We start from the raw sequence: 25606 nt of genomic DNA, 5'->3' as shown, positions 1-25606 counted from the left end.
TGAAAACGTGTATTTTGTGATTAAAGTGGAAATTTCGGCTTTAATCTCAAAATGTCCACTTTAACCTCGTAGTTTACGTTATCATTAAAGCAGACCGTCGTAAACGTCATCCCAGTTTTTAATCGCTACAAGCTTCTTGGACCTGACAGCAGCGGAAAGCAGCAATAGATCGCCACACAGAACAAATTAAATGTATGATAACAACTCTCTGCACATTTAGAATCTTTAGATTTATACTTGATATCACTTTCATGATGAAATGCATTAAAATGTGTATGTTACATTTTACATATAATTTTGTTTAAATAATGAATACTGTTAATTACACACAAGGGGGAATAATTACACACATGGGGGTGTCACGGTTGTGGAGCGATAGCACTGCTGTCTCGCAGGGAGTTATGTTGCTGGTATATCCTGCTTGTATTCCACACTGTGCTCCAGTTTCCTTCCAAACATATGCAGATTTGGGGATTTGGTGCCGCTAAAATGACGCTAGTGTATGTGTGTGCTTGTATTCACCTTGCGATGAGCTGATGCTCCATCCAGGGATTGTTTCTCACTTGTACCCAATGCTTGCTGGAATGGACACATCCCTGGATTGATGGATTTAACCAATAAACATCCTTTTCAGAGATATTGCGGTAAGGTGTCATCAGAATTTAATAGGTGTTCTAGGCAATTAACAACACAGAGAAGAATTAACACAGAGAAGCCGAACATGTTCTCACCGTGATAATATCTCGCACTGCCACCTGGTGGATTCCTCCAGATTTACGTAAAGTACGCGTGCAAGTATGAACACTACAACGCTTGTGTAGCAGAAGCGTCCGCTGCAGCATGCGTCGTGTCGCGTGTAGTATAACTCCGGCCTTAACCTTCGCTTAGGCCTTCCTCTTTTCCTCTTACCCAGCATCTCTCCTCTGCACACGTCCAAACCAATGCAATCTAGCCTCTCTAACTGTCTCCCAACTGTCCAACTTGAGCTGACCCTCTAATGTACTCATTTCTAATCCTATCCATCCTTGTCATGCCCAGTGCAAATCTTAGCATCTTTAACTCTGCTACCTCCAGCTCTGTCTCCTGCTTTCTGGTCAGTGTCATCGTCTCCAACCCATATAACATAGCTGGTCTCACTACCATGCTGTAGACCTTCCCTTTCACTCTTGCTGATACCTGCCTGTCACAAATTACTCCTGACACTCTTCTCCGCCCATTCCACCCTGCTAGCACTCTCTTCTTCACCTCTCTTCCACAATCCCCATTACTCTGTACTGTTGATCCCAAGTATTTAAACTCATCCACCTTCACCAACTCTACTCCCTGCATCCTCACCATTACACTGACCTCCCTCTTACTTACACACATGTATTCTGTCTTGTTCCTACTGACTTTCATTCCTCTCCTCTCTAGAACATATTTCCACCTCTGCAGGGTTCTCCTCAACCTGCTCCCTACTATCGCTACAGATCACAATGTCATCAGCAAACATCATAGTCCATGGGGACTCCTGTCTAATCTCGTCTGTCAACCTGTCCATCGCCATTGCAAATAAGAAAGGGCTCAGAGCTGATCCCTGATATAATCTCACCTCCACGTTGAATGCATCTGTTGCTGCTACCGCAGACCTCACCACTGTCACACTTCCCTCGTACATATCCTGTAAAACTCTTACATACTTCCTCATATAATACTACAGCTCCTCTCGAGGCACCCTGTCATATGCTTTCTCCAGGTCAACAAAGACACAATGCAACTCCTTCTGGTCTTCTCTAACCTTTTCTATCAACATCCTCAGAGCAAACATTGCATCTGTGGTGCTCTTTCTTGGCATGAAACCATACTGCTGCTCACTAATCATCACCTCACTTCTTAACCTAGCTTCCACTACTCTTTCCCATAACTTCATGCTGTGGTTCATCAATTTTATTCCCCTGTAGTTACTGCAGTCCTGCACAGCCCCCTTATTCTTATTCTTCTCCACTTCTCAGGCATCCTCTCACTTTTCAAGATTCCATTAAACAATCTGGTTAAAAACTACACTGCCATCTCTCCTAAACACCTCCATGCTTCCATAGGTATGTCATCTGGACCAACGCCTTTCCATTTTTCATCCTCTTCATAGCTGTCCTTACTTCCTCCTTGCTAATCCGTTGCACTTCCTGATTCACTATCTCCACATCATCCAACCTCTTCTCTCTCTCATTCTCTTCATTCATCAGCCTCTCAAAGTACTCTTTCCATCTGCTCAACACACTCTCCTTGCTTGTGAGTACGTTTCCATCTTTATCCTTTATCACCCTAACCTGCTGCACATCTTTCCCAGCTTAGTCCCTGTCTACTCAATCGGTACAGGTCCTTTTCTTCCTCCTTAGTGTCCAACCTCTCATACAACTCATCATACGCCTTTCTTTAGCCTTCACCACCTCTCTCTTCACCTTGCGCCTTATCTCCTTGTACTCTTGTCTACTTTCTGCATCTCTCTGACTATCCCACTTCTTCTTTGCCATCCTCTTCCTCTGTATACTCTCCTGTATTTCCTCATTCCACCACCAGGTTTCCTTTTCCTCCTTCCTTTTTCCAGATGTCACACCAAGCACCCTTCTTGCTGTCACCCTTACTACATCTGCTGTAGTTTCCCAGCTGTCTGGTAACTCTTCACTGACACCCAGTGCCTGTCTCCCCTCCTGCCTAAACTCAACCTTGCAGTCTTCCTTTTTCAATTTCCACCATTTGGTCCTTGGCTCTGCCCTCACTCTCTTCCTCTTCTTGATCTCTAACATCATCCTACAGACCACCATCCTATGCTGCTTAACTACACTTTCCCCTGCCACCACTTTGCAGTCTTCAATCTCCTTCAGATCAACTCTTCTGCATAGGATGTAATCTACCTGTGTGCATCTTCCTCCACTCTTGTATGTAACCCTATGTTCCTCCCTCTTCTTAAAATATGTATTCACCACAGCCATGTCCATCCTTTTGGCAAAATCCACTATCCTCTGACCTTCTTCATTCCTCTCCTTGACACCATACCTACCCATCACCTCCTTGTTTCCACTGTTCCCTTCACCAGCATGCCCATTGAAATCCTCTCCAATCACCACTTTCTGTCCCTTGTGTACACTGATCATTACTTCATCCAACTCACTCCAAAAATCTTCTCTCTCACCCATTGCACACAAAACTTGCTGTGCATATGCACTAACAACATTCATCATTACATCTCCAATTTCCAGCTTCATATTCATTACTCTGCCCAATATTCTTTTCACCTCCAAAACACTCTTGACATACTGTTCCTTCAGAATAACTCCTACCCTATTTCTCCTCCCATCCACACCATGATAGAACAGTATGAATCCACCTCCAATCCACCTGGCCTTACTCCCCTTCCATTTAGTCTCTTACACGCACAATATATCCCTCTTCTTCTCCTTCTTTGGCCAACAGTAGCCCAATTTTCGCCAGCACCCTGTTGGCTAACAGTACTGGTGGCGGTCGTTGTTAACCCGGGGCTCGACCGATCCAGTATGGAAATTTGTATTGTTGTCCGCTTTATGATCCATCCATCCATTATCCAACCTGCTACATCCTAACTACAGGGTGGGTCACAGGTTTATTCTAAATAAAACCTGAAAAAAACCTTAGAACCTAATATCTGAAATAAGGTTAAAAAAGTTAGGCTTCTTTTATCTGAACATTAGCATAAAAGAAAAAAACATTGTGAGAAGTGAACCAGTTAGATTATTGTTGGACTTGCTTTACTGTTAAATTAAGAAGTGCATGCAAGTCCAGACTTCTTTTTTGTGCTTAGAGGGGGGAAAATTGTTTTAGTTTAAATGTTAAATTATAATGCTGTGTCAGATTTTAATTATTCAATGAAACCTTTACTTTTTTTCATTGACAATCATTCTGCTTCACATTAAGTTCCACATTCCCAGTGCTTGCACGATGAGCTAACTGGCTCTCAGTAAGTGTGGGTGTATGTCTGTCCAGAGCTGTTTCCTGACTTTGACCAAGCGGTGTCAGGATAGGCTCATACCTGTATGCTTGTTTTAATTCTTCTCAAAAATCATATTGCTCGATTTATTTTTTAACATCATGATTAACATGATCAAAATTTTATCACAAAATTGACAGACAGACAGACAGTTAGCTAGCTTTTGGTTGCTTGGAAAGTTAACCCAACATTTCTAATCCTGGTCATTATATTTAAAATGCTTGCTGTATACAAATTTAAATGTTATGTCTCATCAGGTCCACACAATGTTGTTTATTTACATCGATTATATAGCCAGCCTATCGATGATGGATGATATCATTGATGATCGGCTCTGGCCTAATCGTTTCCTAATGATCGCCTTGATTCTTCTTGATGCTGAACGGTTTTAGCATAAAAACAGCAAATCAGGGATCTCAGGTCCAAGATTGAACAAAAAAAGGACCAGGAGCAGGAGATTTCATAACACCTTTGTTGTACACAGTAACGAGGAGCCCACTTATTATGAATTCAATGATGAAACCACAACCTCAAGACCAAAATTACCTTCAACTTTCTCAAAGTAAGCAGAGTAATGAGACAAAAATAAAAAATCAAAGCTAGAAGAAACGCTCTATAATGAGAGCTTCAGTTAAATTTAATCCAAGCTTGATAAATGCCTACAATAAATCCTTTCAATCAATGCATTTCACACTTTTTTCTTAATTTTTTCCTGTTGCATTTCTCAGTTATAAAATCTTTATGCCAACTGCTCGCCCATCTCAAGGCTCAAATGTCTATTACATGTACAGCGGGATGCAAAAGTTTGGGCAGCCTTGTTAATAGTCATTATTTTCCTGTATAAATCGTTGGTTGTTATGATAAAAAATGTCAGTTAAATATATCATATAGGAGACATACACAGTGATATTTGAGAAGTGAAATGAAGTTTATTGGATTTACAGAAAGTGTGCAATAATTGTTCAAACAAAATCAGGCAGGTGCATAAATTTGGGTACCACAAAAAAGAAATGAAATCAATATTTAGTAGATCCGCCTTTTGCAGAAATTACAGCCTCTAAACGCTTCCTGTAGGTTCCAATGAGAGTCTGGATTGTGGTTGAAGGTATTTTGGACCATTCCTCTTTACAAAACATCTCTAGTTCATTCAGGTTTGATGGCTTCCGAGCATGGACAGCTCTCTTTAACTCACACCACAGATTTTCAATTATATTCAGGTCTGGGGACTGAGATGGCCATTCCAGAACGTTGTACTTGTTCCTCTGCATGAAAGCCTTAGTGGATTTTGAGCAGTGTTTCGGGTCGTTGTCTTGTTGAAAGATCCAGCCCCGGCGCAGCTTCAGCTTTGTCACTGATTCCTGGACATTGGTCTCCAGAATCTGCTGATACTGAGTGGAATCCATGCGCCCCTCAACTTTGACAAGATTCCCAGTCCCTGCACTGGCCACACAGCCCCACAGCATGATGGAACCACCACCATATTTTACTGTAGGTAGCAGGTGTTTTTCTTGGAATGCTGTGTTCTTTTTCCTCCATGCATAACACCCCTTGTTATGCCCAAATAACTCAATTTTAGTTTCATCAGTCCACAGCACCTTATTCCAAAATGAAGCTGGCTTGTCCAAATGTGCTTGAGCATACCTCAAGCTGCTCTGTTTGTTGTGGGCGGAGAAAATGCTTCCTCTGTATCACTCTCGCATACAGCATCTCCTTGTGTAAAGTGCCAATGGTTGAACGATGCACAGTGACTCCATCTGCTGCAAGATGATGTTGTAGGTCTTTGGTGCTGGTCTGTGGGTTGACTCTGACTGTTCTCACCATTCGTCGCTTCTGCCTATCTGAAATCTTTCTTGGTCTGCCACTTCGAGCCTTAACTTGAACTGAGCCTGTGGTCTTCCATTTCCTCAATATGTTCCTAACTGTGGAAACAGACAGCTTAAATCTCTGGGACAGCTTTCTGTATCCTTCCCCTAAACCATAATGGTGAACAATCTTTGTCTTCAGGTCATTTGAGAGTTGTTTTGTGACCCCCATGTTGCTACTCTTCAGAGAAAATTAAAGGAGGAGGGAAACTTACAATTGACCCTCTTAAATACTCTTTCTTATTATAGGATTCACCTGTGTATGTAGGTCAGGGGTCACTGAGCTTACCAAGCCAATTTGAGTTCCAATAATTAGTTCTAAAAGTTTTGGAATCAATAAAATGACAACGGTGCCCAAATTTATGCACCTGCCTGATTTTGTTTGAACAATTATTGCACACTTTCTGTAAATCCAATAAACTTCATTTCACTTCTCAAATATCAATGTGTGTGTCTCCTATATGGTATATATTAAACTGACATTTTTTATCGTAACAACCAACGATTTATACAGGAAAATAATGACTATTAACAAGGTTGCCCAAACTTTTGCATCCCACTGTAACCCCCTTTCATTTCACCATTGGTGCTTGTCATAATCATAAAGCACCAGGCTTTAATGTCCTGTTATTTTCCCAAGGATTTACCTGCAACTCTGTTTCAAGACAGTTATGAGTTATGATTTGTTTGTTATTTTTCTTATTCAGGATGACATTCAAAGATCTTTAAACATTTAAAGCATTTGCCAAGTAATTAAAAATAGAATGATCACAGAGTCAAAATGAATTTTTTTCACCACATCATTACTCTCCCCTACATGGCATCTTGCATCCAAGCATTTGGACAACCAAAAGATATTTCAGTTGGCTTTTAAATCCTGATGGTAAAACAGTTTGGTACTTGCACAGGCGCCACTGCAATGATGATTTAATTTCCAGCAATAAACCATGTAATTGGTACTTAAATTATAAACAGTGTCGAGAGTTACAGAAGAGTATGCCCAGGCACTGGTCCAGCATGACAACTGGCAAATATACAAGAAAAAGGAGGTCTGTACATGGTGACATTTTCTTCTACATTACTAATCAGAGACTTTAAGACCAAGTACAAAGGCTGAAATATCCACTGTAAGATGTTCACAAAGGCTGAAGATGACTTTTAATTTACTTGGTATTATACTCCTAAATGCCAGCAATAAGAATTAAAAGCAGAGCACAAAACCTCAAATCTCTCAACAAGATTTCATTTTAGTATCAATTCCATGAATGCGGTGAAATACCCAAGACAAAATGACTCCTATTTGACTGAAACAAATACTGAGGAAATATTTCAATGGTAACATATAAGCAAGGTCCAGCACACAGAGTGTGGAATACTGGCAGAAAGTTCTTGAAACACCATATTGATATTGACAGGGTGGAAAATGACTGGGCTACATTGTAAGTGCCACCAATATTTCATTTGATTGCTGAAACTATGTACTTAAGGTAAGGCAATAAATAATTTTTACAGATACAGTGTTGGATGGTCAAACATTTCATGGCTGAATGTTGTAAATGGTAGTACTGCAGTGAAGACATCCTGATATATATCATGGAAAATAGGAGATGCTCTTGAGCCATCCCCAGAATAGCGACACCTTTGTCATAAAAAGAGAACACAAAAGCTGGACAAACAACAGACAGACAATTACACAATGAAAATAGAAACCCTACTGCCTTTCTAGGCCTTTCCTAAACGGGTTAGTTCCATGGCTGCTTGGTGAGATGGCCAGTCCAGTTCCTACCTTGGTATCATAAACACATTACATGCATATCTCCTTTGGTCCTCCAGCTTCTCTACCTTCTGCTAGTCAAACCCTTCCTAGTTCACCTTCTGACACCAAACTCAATGAATAAGTGTTCATAAACTTTTACAAGAATCACTTTTTCTCTGTAAACCCCCAAATCATTTCTAGGGCTTGGAATGCCTTCAGGAAGTCCTTGAGGTCTTTCTGCTATAGCTCCCTTTGGTGGCCCCAGGTATTTCTACAAGCCCAGTTTTCATTTAAAGGGCCAAGTAACAGCCTAGTAGCATAAAATTTACTATATTCAACACAATCCCACTTGTAGTGACCTAGGGGCTTCCAGGCGCCACCTGCTAGTCTCTATTTCCGTACCCCTTATGGTACACTTTCTCTGAATACAGACCATACTGCACCTTGGTGGTATTCCACTTAATACTGTAGCATGACACATGTTCTCCTTACCTGTGCCTGCCTCCTGAATTCTATTAGGGCTCCATTAAGCCCTTTGCTTCCCCTGTACAAACTGAATCTATTACAATGTCTGTTCTCTTTGGACTACCAACTCCATTGTATATTAAAATATATACTAATTATAAGAGCAATTTGAATCTGGACCCATGGTCACTGTAAAGTCAAGGGATTATAATTAAAGCAGATGTAATCTTAAAGTCTGTTGTGCTATTCTAATTATTAAAAAAAAACAAAAATTGAAAAAGAATAGGTGTTGCAGCCACATCCTAATATGCAAGTTATTTGGTTAAAATTGTTATACCTCTTCATATTTACACTAGCTGTAAGTCCCTGTCCCTTTGTACTAATCTAAAAATGTCAAAGCCCAGGGCATAAAAGTTGCATAAAACCATCCTGCCAAACAAGATACACAATAATCAAATACATATCAAAATAAATGGCAAACTCTGTTTTGGCCAGTGCCACCTAATTTAGATCATTTGCAATATTTGCTGCTTTGTTCAGCCCTGTGTCACTCTGAGTGACGCTAGTGTTAAATCCAGCATCATGTGTAGCTGTTGCTAGGGAATTCAATGAGCTATTTTTATTTAATAAAAGCTTTGGTAACAAAAGAGAAAAACATTTTTTATTTCTGGCCTTTATTCTGATATTACACGTCGCACGTCAACCTTTTCTACGATTTGTCTATCAGTTTTCATTAGTTTCTTTGAAAGGCTTTTGGTGTAAACCAAACATAAAAAAAAAGCTGCCCATATGTGTCACAAGAATCCCTATGAAGCATGCTACACAGATCAATGTGCACTGGTGTCCAAATGTGGGGATCCTCTGCAATGACAAATTTACTAACTGTTGAATCCCCATGGGAAATGTGATTGTTGTCCTGTATTCATTAGAACACCGCTTGGCCTGAAAAAAAATCAACACTTTCTCATCATAATGAAAAATGTGTGTTTAGGGCTCTCCTTGATTTTCACGGATAGAGTGTGTTACCTGCCTTAAATATCTCTTGGTGGAGTTTTCTGTGTTCAGTTATGCTCCCTCTGTGGATTCAAATCATGCTGTTGAATCAATTCCCAAGTGTAAACTTGACCTGGCATAAAAAGATATGGGTACATTCTTGAGTGCTCCTGGCAATGGATTGGAATCTGAGCCGATCTCTGCATTCTGTTCATTGCGGCCATGAAAGCAAAATCATTGGCCACTTTTCCGTCGTTTTCGACGCTATGTCCCTGCCTGTTATAAAGTTTCCTCTACTTCTCTCTATCCTGTGCCACTTCCACCTGTTTTCTTCCTTTATTCACCATATCTTTCAACCTGTTCCTTTGCCTTCCTGCACATCTTCGTCCTACTGGAATTCATCTTTCCACTCTTCTTGCTGCCCTTCAGTCATCTCTACGCCATGCAATAAAATAAATAGGTTTAAAAAGGAAAGATTTTATGGTACATGAAAATTCATAGGATAATTACTAGTATATAATTATGCATAAATCAATGATTATTTGCTTTCTTGACCCAAAAGTAATCATGGCAATATGACTAAAAAAATAATTACATTGTGTGGACAGTAGGGGGTGCTCCTGCTCCCCAAACCCAACACAAACAGGCATGGACCTAAGTTAAAAATCAAAGAGTCTTTAATTTCTGGGAAACCTCTTCTTTTAAAAGGGGTTTTCACCACCTCAGCCACAAGTAATGCAAGAACAATACAGAATATTCTGTGTCTTTTCCTCTCTCTGCCTCCTCCGCTCCTCTTGCAAGCTTCATACTCCTGATTCCGACTCAGACTCTATGATGCGAGGCAGGCAGTTCCTTTAATTTTAGCTGCCCTGGAAGTGCTTCTGATCTTCCGCACAGATGGTGTATTAGTACTTCTGGGTGAGGCACAAACCCCAAGATGAAGGGACTCTGCAATCCTGCAGCTCCCCCTGGTGGCCCCAATGACACCCAACAGGGCTGTCCTTCAGGACTACAATACCCGGTATGTCCTGTAGGCATACATGGGGGAACCTAAGTCTGGGCTTGCTGTCATTTACTGTCCTGGGGAGATAAAGTCCTGTATAAGCCATCTTCCCTCATCCTTACATCCTGAGGGTGTCCCTGCAGGGTAAGGATGCTGACCGTCCTTCACAATGGCCTTATCTTTAAAAAGCACAGTGCTTTTCCAAAATATGTCTAATGAAGCTTTATTTAGGAGTTTTTTCTTTTACAAATAAAATGACATGTTTTTATCATAAAAAGCTGTGTGTTTAACTCCTTTTACAGAATGTTTTACCACATTGGTGGAATCCCATTTTTCTACAATTTTTTTTAAATATGTGTGCATTAACAACAGAGGCAATTGACGCTTTAAATTGAGCCTTCTGTGTCGTTAATCTCCTCTTGACTTAATCTGCAAAAAAATTTTACAGCATGGTGGAAGTTATAGATATTCAAACACATCAGATTAAAGTTGAATCATAGGAAGAAGAAAAAAAAAAAAAAAAAGGATGATTTTGGTGTAATAGCTTACTCTATCAATAACACATTTGCAGAGCTATCCAAAAGAAAAGTTAGGAAAGCAAGAAAAGGCAAGGCATTTTTGAATTAAAATAAGAAAATGCCTCAAATTGAGCCATATTAAAAACTTTGAAATCTATGTAACCTTCTTTGGCTGAACATGGCCATCCTGGAGGAAAATTGGAAATCACAGGGCAGTGTACCATCAAGCACGATCATTTCTGATCAGTTTATGCTTTGTTGCTTTGCAGAGATACACCAGAATTCTACACAGTCACATAGTTATATATCAATAATCATCTTCAATTCAAAGTGAAGTAAAACACCAAAAAGTATGGTTTTTCATTTATCGGAATTAAAACAGACAACACATTCTAGTAAAATGTGGGTGACTTGACATCATATTTTTATTTTAAAATTTGGGATTTACTCAAAATCTGGACTTTATTTCCTATGAGTCATGAATCTACAACATGAAAGGCCAATGAGAAACAGTTGTTATGCTAGAAATACTTCAGTTTTGGCAGTCGACTAATCAAAACAAGCTATAATGTTGGCTATAGCTAAAAAATAAGATACAATCTGAGATGTTTTTTCTTTATTTTTCCAGACAGAGTGCAAAAATTAACTGATGAAATTTTAATAGCATAAAAAGATTATAATAATTTACAGTCTACTATAAAAATGGACAGAACAGCAATTATCAACAGATAGATTCAGAAGATGCTACATAATAGAAAGAAAAATGCACTGTAGAACGACTATATAATGTAAAGGTGTCATAGCTAAATTGATAGACTGCACTTGGGAATGTATGACATATGACATTCAGACAGCCCAAAGAAGCCTGTGGCATCTTACTGGGATATGAAGGCAAACACCAGTAGGTGATATTCACCACATACGTGGTATATGCTTTAAAAAGGCAAAAACAAGTGCAACACAGCTAAGTAAGTCATGCAAAACTGGCCCAGGTGGAAACCTGTTATGCTCCCTTGAGACACAAGAGGCAGGGCATGCTGCACTTGACAGGTTTATCTGATCCTCGAGCAAACGAGACAACAAGGAAGGAACTTTATAGGTGTCAAGCCTCTGTTTAACAGAACAAGCAGGGTGGGTGCAGCTGTGAAGATTTGGTATATGGAAGACTGAAGGCTGGACAGATGCCAGTAACTCCTGGATGAAGCAAATGTAGAGATGCCCTGAGCAGTATCCGAGCCCAGATGGAAAGACGCTAGGAAACGTTTCAAAGCTCATTGGCGCTTATTGAGTGAAGAGAAGGCGAGCAAGGCCAGAATCTAGACAAACAGAGACAGAAGGCTGAAGGAGGGCCTGGAGAAAAATTACACTAATTGGAAAGCAGTTGAGACACTCTGCAAACTACGGAGTGTATAAGATGCCCAGGACCTTTATAGGACTTTTATTAAAATTTAACTTAAACACTTTTTTGTTTGAAAAATCTGCTCGATTAGAACACAGTGGGAGCACAACTGACAGAATGAAGACCTCTCCCTACCCCACTGTTTAACTGTAATATACAATAAACATTAATTACACACTCCACCTAACACTTCTATTTGTCCTCCTTCCATTATAAGGTTCTGCTATGTGATTTACCTTCTATATCCACTTTCAAAGGGAAACCGACTCAGGACAAAGCACTTTAAACCTTGCTAGCTCTAACTGTAGAATAGTTTTCAGTGTCTGACTACCACACAAACTATGGTCACTTTTAAACAAAATTTCACATGGAGACTTTGAAATATGAAATCCTTTACAATGCATGCCTTTTTGCTTTCTGCCAGTATAAGAAGCACCATAATATTTTTTTATATGAACTGGAAACTTGATTATCAAGTGCAGTTAAAATCTTAAGTTTAAAAACTGGGCAGTTTATTTCAAACTCATCTTTTCCGTTTAATTCCTTGAATGGCTTTGGTCTCGATCTCTGGGGCTTTTTTGTAGTTCAGCTGGCTTTCCATCCATCTCGTTCTAAACCTCTTGTTACTTTTTGGCTGTTTAATGTGGTCTGAGTGTGTAACTCACATTAATAATGGAGACGTTTAGTTTTAAACTAGGTTGTCATCACTTTGCTTTCCAATCCTCTGTTATACTAAAAATGCTGAAACCAAGTAAGGTAATAACAGTCGCCAATATTTATTGTGCTCTTTTATGGATTGTAACAAAAAATGTGAAATGTTTGATGGGAATAACATACGTAAATAGGAGGATAATTTTCCACTCAAAACCTTTGGCTATGGCAACATCCTGTGTTTTCTTTGTTTCTTGCTGTTGGGTCTTATGCACTAAATCCTGAACTAAGAAAACTGGCTCAAGCATACATTTTAAACAGATTTCATTCCAAATTGCAATTTGTGAAGATTTGTCTGTTGGAAAAAAGAACTGCTAGGGTAGTTGTAACACCAGAGAGGCGGCTGACAGGATTGCAGGCAGTTCCAAGACAGAGAGAAAATCATATTAGATAGATAGATAGAATTTTATTTGTCCCCTGGGGGATTTTTTACAGAACTTCTTTAAATAAATAAATTACACAAATAGGTAGTTAAGTAAGTAAGTAAATAAATAAATATACACACAACAGAATGAATATAAAGCAAGAAAATTAAAAAGAAAGAAAAGTTCTGATTTGGCTGTCACAGTGAGGCATTATTCAGGCATTTTACTGTTGGTAAAAAGGAGCCCCAGTAGCATTTTTGACACATTTCTGCTGAATGATTTGTTGGCTGAAAGGACTCAATGCTAACCTGTCATGGAGAGGAGATGCAGTATTGTTCATGAATCCAAGTAGGACAACTATGACTTTCATTAACAGTACTAAGACTTTCTAATTTTTGCTCAGTTCTCACTGTTATTATGCAATCTACCTGTCAACTCATACTGTAACATTGTACTTAACGGCTCCAAATGCCTTCAGTTTTCAGCATTAACAGGTAAGTGGTTTTATTAATTTGGTCCCCAAGGCTTAAGAGATGGATCTCATGATGGATCCAGAGGTTACTAATATAATCCATATGATCAAACTGTAATCAGAATCAAAGCAATTGATTATTGTAGTGATGTACTGATCAATCGACTACTGATCAAGATCGGGCAATTTTCACCGCAACTGGCTCAATTGGTGATTGGTAAATTAGCCAATCTCAAAAAAACTATTTTTTCATAACCTGCTTTTAAAGCTTTACGACAATTCAGTTGTAGTGCTCCTTTACACAAAGTATTACGCTAGTTAAGGAATCAAGTGTTAGTCTGCTACCAAACTTTCTGTAAACTGGGAGACGAACGTCAGACTAAAGGCAGAAATATTAACTTTTACACGAAAGAAAAAACTGAGAAAAGGGAATATGAGGAGTCGTGCTGTGCAAGGAGATAAAAGAGTTGCATCTTGGGCAAAAATCAGAAGACAACAAGTTCAGATCTTTTCATTTTGTCCTATAAATAAAGCAGACACATCTTGTCTGAGTGTAGATGGTGACAGAGCTTGTATTTAGTACAGCAATTCCCATTTTGTTAGCATAAGAGCAAAATTTGTTAATTTTATGTACAAACATGTTGAGCATAGGGCGGCATGGTGGCACAGTGGTAGCGCTGCTGCCTCGCAGTTAGGAGACCCGGATTTGCTTCCCGGGTCCTCCCTGCATGAATTTTGCATGCTCTCCCAGTGTCTGTGTGGGCTTCCTCCAGGTACTCTGGTTTCCTCCCTCAGTCCAAAGACATGCAGGTAAGGTGCACTGGTGATTCTAAATTGTCCCTAGTGTGTGCTTGGTGTGTGTGTGTATCTGTGCCCTGTGGTGGGCTGGTGCCCTGCCCAGGGTTTGTTTCCTGCCTTGTGCCCTGTGTTGGCTGGGATTGGCTCCAGCAGACCCCCATGACCCTGTAGTTAGGATATAGCGGGATGGATAATGGATGGATGGATGGATGGATGGATGTTGAGCATGTTAGCCTTGTATCTTCTTGATAAGCATGAACTGTTCATTAGAATTATGGCAGTATTCTTGACATAGTAAACTCATCATTAGATATGGGGGTCTTCCCAGACTGTCTTAAGACTGCTGTAGTTAAACCCTTACTCAAGAAAAATAATCTTGACTCTGCTTTTAAACATTTTAGACCTATTTCTAACTTGCCTTTCTTAAGTAAAATTCTAGAGAATGCAGTCATTATGCAGCTAAATGACCACCTGAATAAACATTGATAAGTTTTGGTCGGGTTTCAAAACAAATCGCAGTACAGAAACTGCACTTGTTAAAGTAGTAAATGACTTGAGGGTAAATGCAGACAGAGGCCGTTTATCTGTTCTCATCCTCTAAGATCAGATCATGATATTCTTAGGGATCGCCTTAGGTCAGTGGGTGGACCTCTCTGGCAGTGTCTTAAATTGGTTGGAATCCTACCTGGCAGGTAGAAAATTCTTTGTTGTGGTAATGATACTTTGATGACACATGATATTCTATATGGTGTTACACAAGGCTCTATCTTGGGTCTGCAGCTCTTTTTGATTTACATGCTTCCATTAGGTCAGATTATCTTGGGGCATAACGTGAGCTACCACAGCTATGCTTATGACATGGAGCTGTATTAGCAATAGCCCTTGACGACCCCGACTCTCATGATTCACTGATACAATGACTTAACTTGTGTTTCTGAATGGATGAGTAGTAATTTTCTCAAATTAAATAAAGAGAAAACTGAAATTTTAGTGATTGGCAATAATAGATATAATGAGGTTATTAGAAATAAACTTGATGCATTAGGATTAAAAGTCAAGACGGAGGTAAAGAATTTAGGGGTAACTGTTGACTGTGACCTGAATTTTAAATCACATATTAATCAGATCACTAGGTCAGCATTATTTCACTTAAGAAATACAGTATAGCAAAAGTTAGACTTCTTATATCATTGAAAGATGTTGAGAAATTAGTTCACGATTTTGTTTTCAGTCGACTAGATTACTGTAACGCACTCCTCTCAGGACTACCCAAAAAAGACATAAATAGATTGCAACTAGTACAGACGGCAGCTGCTAGAATCCTAACTAGGAAAAGAAAATCCGAGCACATTTCTCCAGTTTTGATGTCACTACATCGGTTACCTGTGTCATTCAGAATTGACTTTAAAATACTGATTATGGTTTACAAAGCCTTAAATATTCTCGTTCCATCTTATATTTCGGAATGTCTGACACCTTACATTCCAAATCATAACCTTAGATCTTCAAAAGAAGTGGTGAGACGGCCTTCTGCTGTTATGCACCTAAAATCTGGAATAACCTGCCAATAGGAATTCGCCAGGCTAATACAGTGGAGCAGTTTAAAACACTGCTGAAAACATATTACTTTAACATGGCTTTCTCATAACTTCATTTTAGTTTAATCCTGATGCTCTGTATATTCAATTAATTCACAGGTCTAAAAAAAATTTTTTAGGTGCCAAGGTTTTTTGAATGGATTTAGGATATTTTGAGGGTGCTGAATTCAAAAATCCCATTACCTTTACTGAATTGGTTCTAGTTTTTGAGATAATGGACATCCATGAAACTAATGCATTCCCCCAATGCGACTTGTGTGTGATAACAAATGCAATAGCTTTTGGTCTGTCTTTTGACTCTTTAACAGTGTCTTAGGTAATGAAATATCACATATAATTATTTTGTATTTCAATTTGTAGGCCTACAATGCTATAAAAACAACTTTTTGAAGCCAGAATTCAACTGTGAATGTGCAGAGGAAAGAAGTCGGCTACAGTATAAGTCTGTCAACCCAGTCTTAGTTCATACTCAAAAGTTCTGTCTTAATAAGTATATAAATACATGTAAAAATTATGACTTCATCAATAAGAGCCTGCATCAACAATCCTGATGTATTCTGCTACATCTGTGGAGAGTACATGGTTGAAAAACAAAGAAGAAATATCACAGACTTTGTGCATCAAGTATACATGGCTTATTTTGGAGTACAGCTTGGAGACCAGGATAAGTCTTGGGCTCCACATATGGTTTGCAAAATATGTGTGGAGCACCTACGACAGTGGACAAAAGGTGAAAGAAAAAGTTTAAACTTTGGTGTGCCAAAGGTATGGAGAGAACCGAAAAACCACCATTGTTTTTTTGTTATTTTTGTGTTGTAAAGATTAAAGACTTTAATCGTTACAAGAAAGCTCTGTGGGATTATCCTGATTTGGAATCAGCAAGACGACCAATTCCACATGGCAATGACGTTCCCATACCAGTGTTTACCAGACTACCAAACCAGCCACTGTCAGACTCTGAAGAGAGGCAGGAATTGGAATGTATGGCAGGTAGGAGCAGTGGAAGTGAATTTGAGGGAAGCTCTTCGATGCCTTAACCATTAAGCCAAAAAGAACTCAATGACCTGATTCGAGACTTACATCTGTCCAAGCAAGCATCTGAACTTTTAGCGTCCAGACTTAATGAACGAAATCTTATAAAGGCGGAAGTTAAAATTACAGCCTATCGGACAAGAAAAGAGAGGCTTCTCCCATATTTCAACCAAGAGGAAGAACTTTTATACTGCAATGACATCCCAGGAATTGTACTTCAAATGGGACTAAGAGAATATCGACCAGAAGACTGATGGCTTTTTATAGACAGCTCCATTAGAAGCTTGAAATGTGTTCTCTTGCACAATGGTAACCGTTATGCGTCTTTTCCTATTGCTCACTCAACAAAGCTTAAACAAGTTGAAAATGTAAAAATCATATTTCAGAAAATCCGTTATCATGAACATCAGTGGTCGATTTGTGTTGATCTGAAGATGGTGAACTTCTTGCTTGGACAGCAATCTGGATACACAAAATGCCCATGCTTCATGTGCCTCTGGGATAGCAGGCCAAAGCAAGATCATTGGACAAAAGTGTCATGGCCTACAAGGGAAGAAATGATTGTTGGCGCTGCGAATATCATCAACAAGCCACTGGTGGACAAGAACAAAATTATTTTCCCAACGCTTCATATTAAGCTAGGATTTGTTAGGGCTTTGGACAAAACGGGTAATTGCTTCAAGTACATTTGTACATCATTACCTGGACTGACCATGGAAAAACTAAAAGCTGGAATCTTTGATGGTCCACAGATTTGTAAACTCATGAACGATTCCAATTTTACCAAATTCATGAATGACAGTGAGGCTTCGCCCTGGAAGAGTTTCGTCTCTGTTGTGAAGAACTATTTGGGTAATCACAGAGCAGACAATTATGAAGAAATGGTGCAAGATATGCTTGCTAACTTCAGAAATTTGGGAGTTAATTTGAGCATAAAGATGCATCTCCATAGCCATTTAAACAGATTCCCAGATAACCTTGGAGACTTCAGTGAAGAACAAGACGAGTGGTTCCACCAGGATATAAAGGTGATGGAGGAGAGATATCAAGGCAGATGGGACATACACATGATGGCAGACTACTGTTGGAGTCTCCAACGTGATTGTCCTGATGACACACATAAAAGGAAATCGCATAAACAGTGTTTTTTGAAGCACTGACATTAATAACAATTAATAACTAATTAATATTGTATTAATTAATCAAATCATACATAACTTTTTTTCCTGTCACTGTTAGATACTTTTAATTTCTTTTTTATATGATGTTAGACTGTTTACTTACTAGTTGTAACTAAAATAAAAATATTCTTGCAATTCTGAATGCTTTTCAAACGTGTTGCATGAATTAATTAACTATTAATTATCTCAGAAACTATGCCAATCTGGCTAAACCAAAGGCATATTCTTAATCGGCACCATAAACTTAATATAAAACAGTTCAGACATCGTTGACAGCAAAATCACTGTACAGTAATCCCTCCTCGATCACGACGGTTGCGTTCCAGAATCCCCCGCGATAGATGAAAATCCGCGAAGTATAAACCATATGTTTGTATGGTTATTTTTATATATTTTAAGCCCTTATAAACTCTCCCACACTGTTCACATTATTAGAGCCCTCTAGACATGAAATAACACCCTTTAGTCAAAAGTTTAAACTGTGCTCCATGACAAGACAGAGATGACAGTTCTTTCTCACAATTAAAAGAATGCAAACATATCTTCCTCTTCAAAGAATGCGTGTTAGGAGCAGAGAATGTCAGAGAGAGAGAGAGAGAGAGAAGCAAACAATCAAAAAATCAATGCGTGCTTTTGGGCTTTTAAGTATGCCGAAGCACCGCAATAAAGCGCCATTTTTTAGAGGAGCGTCCGTATGTTCTAGGCAAACAGCCTCTGTGCAAACAGCCCCTCTGTTCACACCCCCTCCGTCAGGCGCAGAGAGAATGAGAGACACCGAGAAAAGCAAACAATCAAGCACCGTGCAGGAAGCATATCGCATATCATTGAGGAGTTTTATTTAATACGTAATACATGCTCTGATTGGGTAGCTTCTAAGCCATCTGCCAGTAGCGTCCCTTGTATGAAATCAACTGGGCAAACAAACTGAGGAAGCATGTACCATAAATTAAAAGACCCATTGTCCGCAGAAATCCGAACCAGCGAAAAATCCGTGATATATATTTAGATATGCTTACATTTAAAATCCACGATGGAGTGAAGCCGCGAAAGTCGAAGCACGATATAGCGAGGGATCACTGTATACCATTATCATTACTATTCATGGTGGCTCCAAAATCCATACTAACACCTACTGCGCTGCCACCACCTGATCAAAGCACCGTGATGTCCCTTCATTGATGGATTAAAGGCCAGAAGTCCAAATGATCGTCATCAAGTTCTTCCATGAGAGCCCTGAATACAATTAGGAATGATTATTTATATTAGGTAGAATGCCTAGGGGGGCTGGGCAGTCTTGTGGCCAGGAACCCCTGCAGATTTAGTTTTTTTGTTTTTTCTGTCCTCCCTGGCCATCGGACCTTACTTTTATTCTATGTTAATTAGTGTTCTCTTATTTTAATTCTTACTTTGTCTTTTTTCTCTTTCTTCATCATGTAAAGCACTTTGAGCTCCATTATTTGTATGAAAATGTGTTATATAAATAAATGTTGTTGTTACTTATCACAAGATTTTTTATTTTCTTCTTATGGCATATGTATAATTGATATATATATATTTTTACATTTTTTTATTCATTTTGGTATTTTTTTTAATGTTTACTATACAATAAGCCTACAGAATTTCATTTTGTTAATAAAAATGAACAGGTATCACCTGTTGCCTGCATTAACAACAGTTATAAAAATGCCACTTTAGTATGGAACATAAAGTTTCTACATTTCTGGTTATGCAGGAGCTTAGTGTTTTTTTATTAACCACTAAATCAGTTATGGGGATATAATGCTTATTAAAAGTAACGCAATTCATGTGAGAAATAACTTTTACTGCATTAAGGTTTGAATCCTGGCTTCCCTGGATGGTCCTGTATGGTGAACTTGCTGAAGGATCCAAACCTCAAAGTGGACCAAACAAACGCTGGAAGGACTACTTAAAGTGTTCTTTCAAGGCCTGCTCCATTCCACATATGCAGCTTGTGACACTTTCTGAGGATTGCACACTTTGGAGAGGGACAATAAATGAAGGAGTCAAACACTTTGAGCAACAAAGGACACATCAACAAGAAGAGAAAAGAATGGCAAGACGTCACCATCAAAACTAACCAACTGTGCCCCGGGTCTGCTTTTCCCGAATTGGCCTTCTCTGCCACCAGCATACACATAGGAGGGGTAGTGACAAAGACGGACAAATGGATGGACGTCATTGTCGGACAGCCATGACACAAGGTAGAGTTCACAAACCATTCACTGTGCGATGCCCAACACACCTGGAGGGCAGTGCAGGTGTTATGAGAAGCACAAGGCTATCCCTTAAAATGGGCCAGTTTCTGCATAGTGCCCTTTAGAAGATATTATGGGAAATGGAGTGCAGCCTTATGGAGAAAGAATAATTAAATATTACAGAGTAATTAAAGAATACACTTCACTGATCACGTGAGGATTTGAAACTTCTTCACAAACACAGCCACACTCATTCACACGAAGCAGCTTTCGTGTTACCAATGTAACCCAAAATGCATCTTTCTGGCAAGTATGAGATACGCCTACACAAAAATAGAATGTATAAATTCAACTGTGACTTTGACTTGGTAGAAAATGTAATCTAGATCTTTGGGGCTGTGACATATGAAAGCTACTTAGCTAGCTAGCTGTATATGTAGGACTTAGACTTTTTATATGTATTATTCATTTCCTTAAGGAAGCTAAGGTCATAAAAAATTAGTTTCTGTTGCTTCAAAACATTCTTGATTTATGAAGAAGGCAGCAACAGTTGTTTAAACAAGTTTCCTTTCAAAGCATGACAATGAACGAATCCTATTGCATTTGGTTTTAATCTCCTGTCATTAAAGAAAACCAGCCGTAATCAACCTATAAATTATATGTAACACAAATGTTTATCTAATTCTCTGTGTGTGTGTATATATGTAAAATGCACATATGGTGAAGAGAAAAAACAGAATTGCAGAAATTGCAGTACAAAAATTAACAAAAAGTCTGTTGCTGTCTGTAACCCCCTCCCTTTCCAATAAATGTGATAGCCTCCCTTCATGTCTTTTAGGCGAGTAATTAGTAGCTTATCAAACTTAACATATGTTCCCAGTGATGCCACTTTTGAAGTCCCAGTACTTACAATACTACTACCTGAAATTAATGTCTGAAGTAGTTCTGATTGTTAGGAGCTCAATTTACTTGTGTCATTTGGTATCAAGAAGTCATGTTTTCAATTGTATTTTCAGTCTTTAGGAAAGACTTCATTTGTTGTTTATTTTTTCCCATAAAAGAGGAGATCGGTGATAATCATACCTTAGAATGCCTGTGCGAAATCAGAAGGAATCAGAATTCCACGGGGCACAGATATCTTTATAACAGGGGACCAATATGATGGGCAGTGGAATTTCAAATGTATTTGCATGCCTACCTTTTATTTGGTTACTGATTGCGTCATATTCAGCCCTTCATTCATTATTCTGGCACAAGCGTAACCATCCTCTTGTTGAAATTCACAACCATCCCGTCAACAGCAACATGTACTTAGAAATATTTTCCTGCACGCTCTTCCAAGTCTGACGTCATTTTCACCACGACTCCTTCGAGGTATAAACTGGCTTTTATGCAGTTCAGTGATTTGCAAGGGGGAAACTATACTGAGACATATGTTAACAGCACATCTAATCAACAATAAAACAATATGGCCTTTTGCATCTGTTACAATATAATAGTTTAAAGTTTTAATGATTCATGTGAACTAAGTAGAAATGATAATCGGCAAAGCCTATTTTTGGTCGCATTTGCAACCATTTTAGTTGCAGTCTGGAGCCCTGGCAGGACCACGGGCTGGGCCACTTGGAGGAGGCTTCTGGGTCGCATGTGGCCCACGGGCCGCCATTTTAACAGGCCTGGGTTAGGGCATGTTTCAAGCAGCCATCCTGGCCACAAGCCTACAAGCTGAGGGGCAGAGTAGGGTGGTGGTTAAAACCTGAAGTCAAATCAGCAAAAGAGATCACGGAGATGGTTGCTTGTAACCTCGTAATGCAAGACCTCACCAAACACCTTGCCTGACCAGGCCAGAGGCAGGAATACGAGTCACTCGATCAGGTGTTGTGTTTTTCTCCTTGTTCTAGAACATTTCATTTGATAGTCAATTTTGTAACCTCATCCTGTAACACTTGTTTCAAAAAAAGTGCTCACAGCTGTGTTTAGTTTACTCCCAGATGGGCTTAAAGTGGAGAAGGACAAAAACTGTAATTGCCTTTACCTCACTGCTAGTATGTAGACTTATCTTGCTCAACTGGATGAATCCCAATCCCCCACCCTTTAAGGCAGTGGGTAATTTAAGTCTTATATGATTTGAAATTATAAAAAAATTAAATTGTTACTCAGAGGATCAGTTCAAAACTTTTTTTTTTTTTTTTTTAAATATGGCAGGATCTAATCAATAAAATTTTACAATAATGTCCTATATAAGGGAAAAGGATAGTCTTCCTTCCTTACTGCTTCAAAGATTGGCATTGTTGGCTGGCTCTCCTTTCTTTCTTTCTTTTGGGTGATGGTTGAAATTTGGTTTTGTTAAGTTGGATTTGATTGTATGGATTGTTACTTGTTTTTAATTAAAATTAATTAAAGAAAAAGGTGCTCACATTGATGTTTACTTGACTATGTTCACTATTTTTTTTAATTTGCTTTGAATAAAAAGGTTTGCTAAGTGAATAAAAGTTAATGGTATTTTATTGGTAATAATGTCAGTCCTAAAAACAACAACCCTGCAAATTGCAATGTTGTCAAAGTTCAGCAACTGAAAAAACAGCCACAGTTATGAATGAAAATTCACTTAAACCATCAACTAAAGAAGCTTGAGGAGGAGTGTGTATGTATAGTATGTGTATCTTGTCTAAAGTTGTCCAAAATTTATCTAGGGCAAGATCTAACAAGTGAGTTATGCTCTCAAGTCCTTGATTCGCTAGATCACATGTTCTCGGAATACAGAAACCATTTTGGGCAAACCTTTCGCATGTCTGTAGGACAGCTTTGGATCTAAAATTATTCCTAACTCTTTAACATCAATATCTGAAATAATACAATATGGGAGAACAACTGTGCTATGCAAAACTGGTAATCATATCCCATATCATACTATCTACATGAAGATAATGCATACTTAGCTAAACTGGAAGAATCTCAACTCATTTTCTATAATTTAGTGGGAAAGTGAGATTCTACATTATCTTAATTTGGAAAAAAATCATGTTTCTTTATAAGGAATGATATTTTTTTCCCAAATCTGGCAAGAATTGGTTGATGTAATTAAAAAGTAGGCATGCGGGGCCTGTACAGAAGCTTTTTATTTTATTCACTGTCTCATTTTATGTGAAGTACCACTTTAGCTGGGGCTCTCTTGTCATATAATTCTGAGTTGGTTAAGGGCTGAGTGCTGTGCTTCCTGGATTGTCTCTGGAACATATCATTGTAGTTTCATTTTTTTGGGGGGGACTGTGTTTTGTTTTTATGTTCTGTACTTTAAATAAAAAAGGAAAATGAACGTATAGGAAAAGATAGCATAACACCAACTAGAATTTTGTGCTAGAGAAAAGAATGCTTTAGAATGAAACCTTGTAACATGCGGAAGTATAGGCTGGCATTTTTAGATTGCAAATAGAACGCATGCTTAAGGCAAATTCATTAACATTCATGAGCTTTGCACATTCATGTAAAAGACTTCTCTGGCAATGTTCATGCAGAATTAAGTCCCTTTGCACAGTGCATATGTATAACTTTCCCATAATACCCTGGAGTGGATTACCAGATACCTATCTTCAGTAACAAACATTTTACCTGGGTATTCACTCATTTTACGCAAGAAAATACTGAAAAATCAGAACACACCTATTGTAACCTCTTTAATGAGTTCTGCAGCGCTGTGGCAACCTTGAACCAGCAACCGGGTCCAGGAGGACAGGTCCCAGTGTGTTTCAACTCTGAAGAAGTGGGACTCGATGCCTTGCCTTGTTCCTGTCCTTGTGCCGAAGGCGAGCTCTGATCCAAATGATGGTGAGCCTCGTGCTGAGCCAGAGTGTACTAACCTGCAGGAGGATGACAGAAAGAAAGGGGAGCAAAGTGAGAAATTAAAAACAAATGAACTTTAAGCTACAGTGCTGATTTTTCACAGTTACAGGATGAGCAAATTCCCTTTTAGGCCCAGGCAGCCACCATTTTCATCACAATAATCATTCAATTAAGTTCTAGAATACATAGTTTTGCAAGAAAAAAACATTGATTTGAGAGATTAATTATACAAATACACTGATTGAAAAGGTATATTAATATACAGCTAATGTCTATTGTAAAGTCAGAATATTACCAAAATCCTTCAGTCTAATACACTTTAATAATATGGTGTTAATGACTAAGGGCAAATGCAGCACCACCCTTATGTGAACAGGACAGACTGAAGCCCCAAATAAAGCTTCCAAAAGTCAGACAGATCCATGCTGGCAGAGGAAACAGCAACTTGTTATGCTAATATGGGGGCTGCAGTGTTTTATATAAACAAGCAAGGACACCAGTGAAAGGCAGCCAGTGTGGCAGGAAAGGAGGGCGTTTGCTATTGGACCACAGTTAAAGGCTGAGCCTTTTAACTACAGGGAGCCAAAGATGTGGAATGATCATCCTAATTATGCAAGAGACGCCACTTCGGTCTTAGCTTTTAAATTCCAGCTGAAGATTCACTGCTTCAGTCTATCATACCCTAACTGGAGTTGCTGAATAGCTGTTCTTAATACATCAGTTTGTTAATCATTTCTACAAAAACACAAGTATTATCTTCAACATAATAAAAACGCTAAAGTCTGTGGGCCCAGTCCTTTAGAGCAATCTGATTGGTCATTTTGGCTTTGGCGACGCAAGAAAAGAGGAAGTGCAAGTATGGGAAGTAGTACGAGGCATGCTGAGAGCATCTCAATCAAAGATGGCAAGTATAAAACCATACAAGAGGTGAGAAACGTGCCTTGAAAATAATGACAGAGTCCAAGAACTGGGAAAGCGTTTTGGAGACAGAGTGCCAGTGAGGTGACATTCATACACATGCCAATGCAGATGAAGGTGCATGTGGGACAAAAGATTTTTTTTTTTTTAAATATTTTATGACCTGTCTTTGACAGGTACTGTGGTTTGTAATAATTATAAACTCTTACTAAGTCTCCTCTATTCAGTTTCTCTTCTCGGTATCTTGCTGTGCTATTGCTCCATTTTCAAGCTGTTTTCTTGTCCATGGCAAAGACACCAGAAATACTGAGAGCCCCAGACAAGGACAGCTAATGATCTTGTGATCATGTCAAAGTAGATGGCCCATGCAGACCAATACCACCTATAGGTCTCCAGGACTATGACTGTGTCTGACTTTGTCTTTGTACTATAACCAACTGTAGACGCCCCAAGAGAGATGCTGCCAACAAGAGCTTTTG

General features: G+C 38.9%; 1 protein-coding gene across 1 annotated transcript in view; it reads right to left on the bottom strand.

The window, feature by feature from the left end:
- The window catches only part of sntb2 (syntrophin, beta 2), a 313602-nt gene that overhangs the window by 12704 nt on the left and 275292 nt on the right, over positions 1 to 25606 (bottom strand). The window contains exon 5 of the mRNA XM_039763457.1: positions 24030 to 24226. Within this exon, the coding sequence (XP_039619391.1) occupies positions 24030 to 24226 (197 nt within the window). The remainder of the gene's footprint in view (positions 1 to 24029; positions 24227 to 25606) is intronic.

Source organism: Polypterus senegalus, chromosome 9, assembly GCF_016835505.1.
Source record: "Polypterus senegalus isolate Bchr_013 chromosome 9, ASM1683550v1, whole genome shotgun sequence".
NCBI lineage: Eukaryota > Metazoa > Chordata > Cladistia > Polypteriformes > Polypteridae > Polypterus > Polypterus senegalus.
The sequence above is the reverse complement of the archived record's forward strand: the minus strand, read 5'-3'. Positions and strand labels throughout refer to the sequence as shown.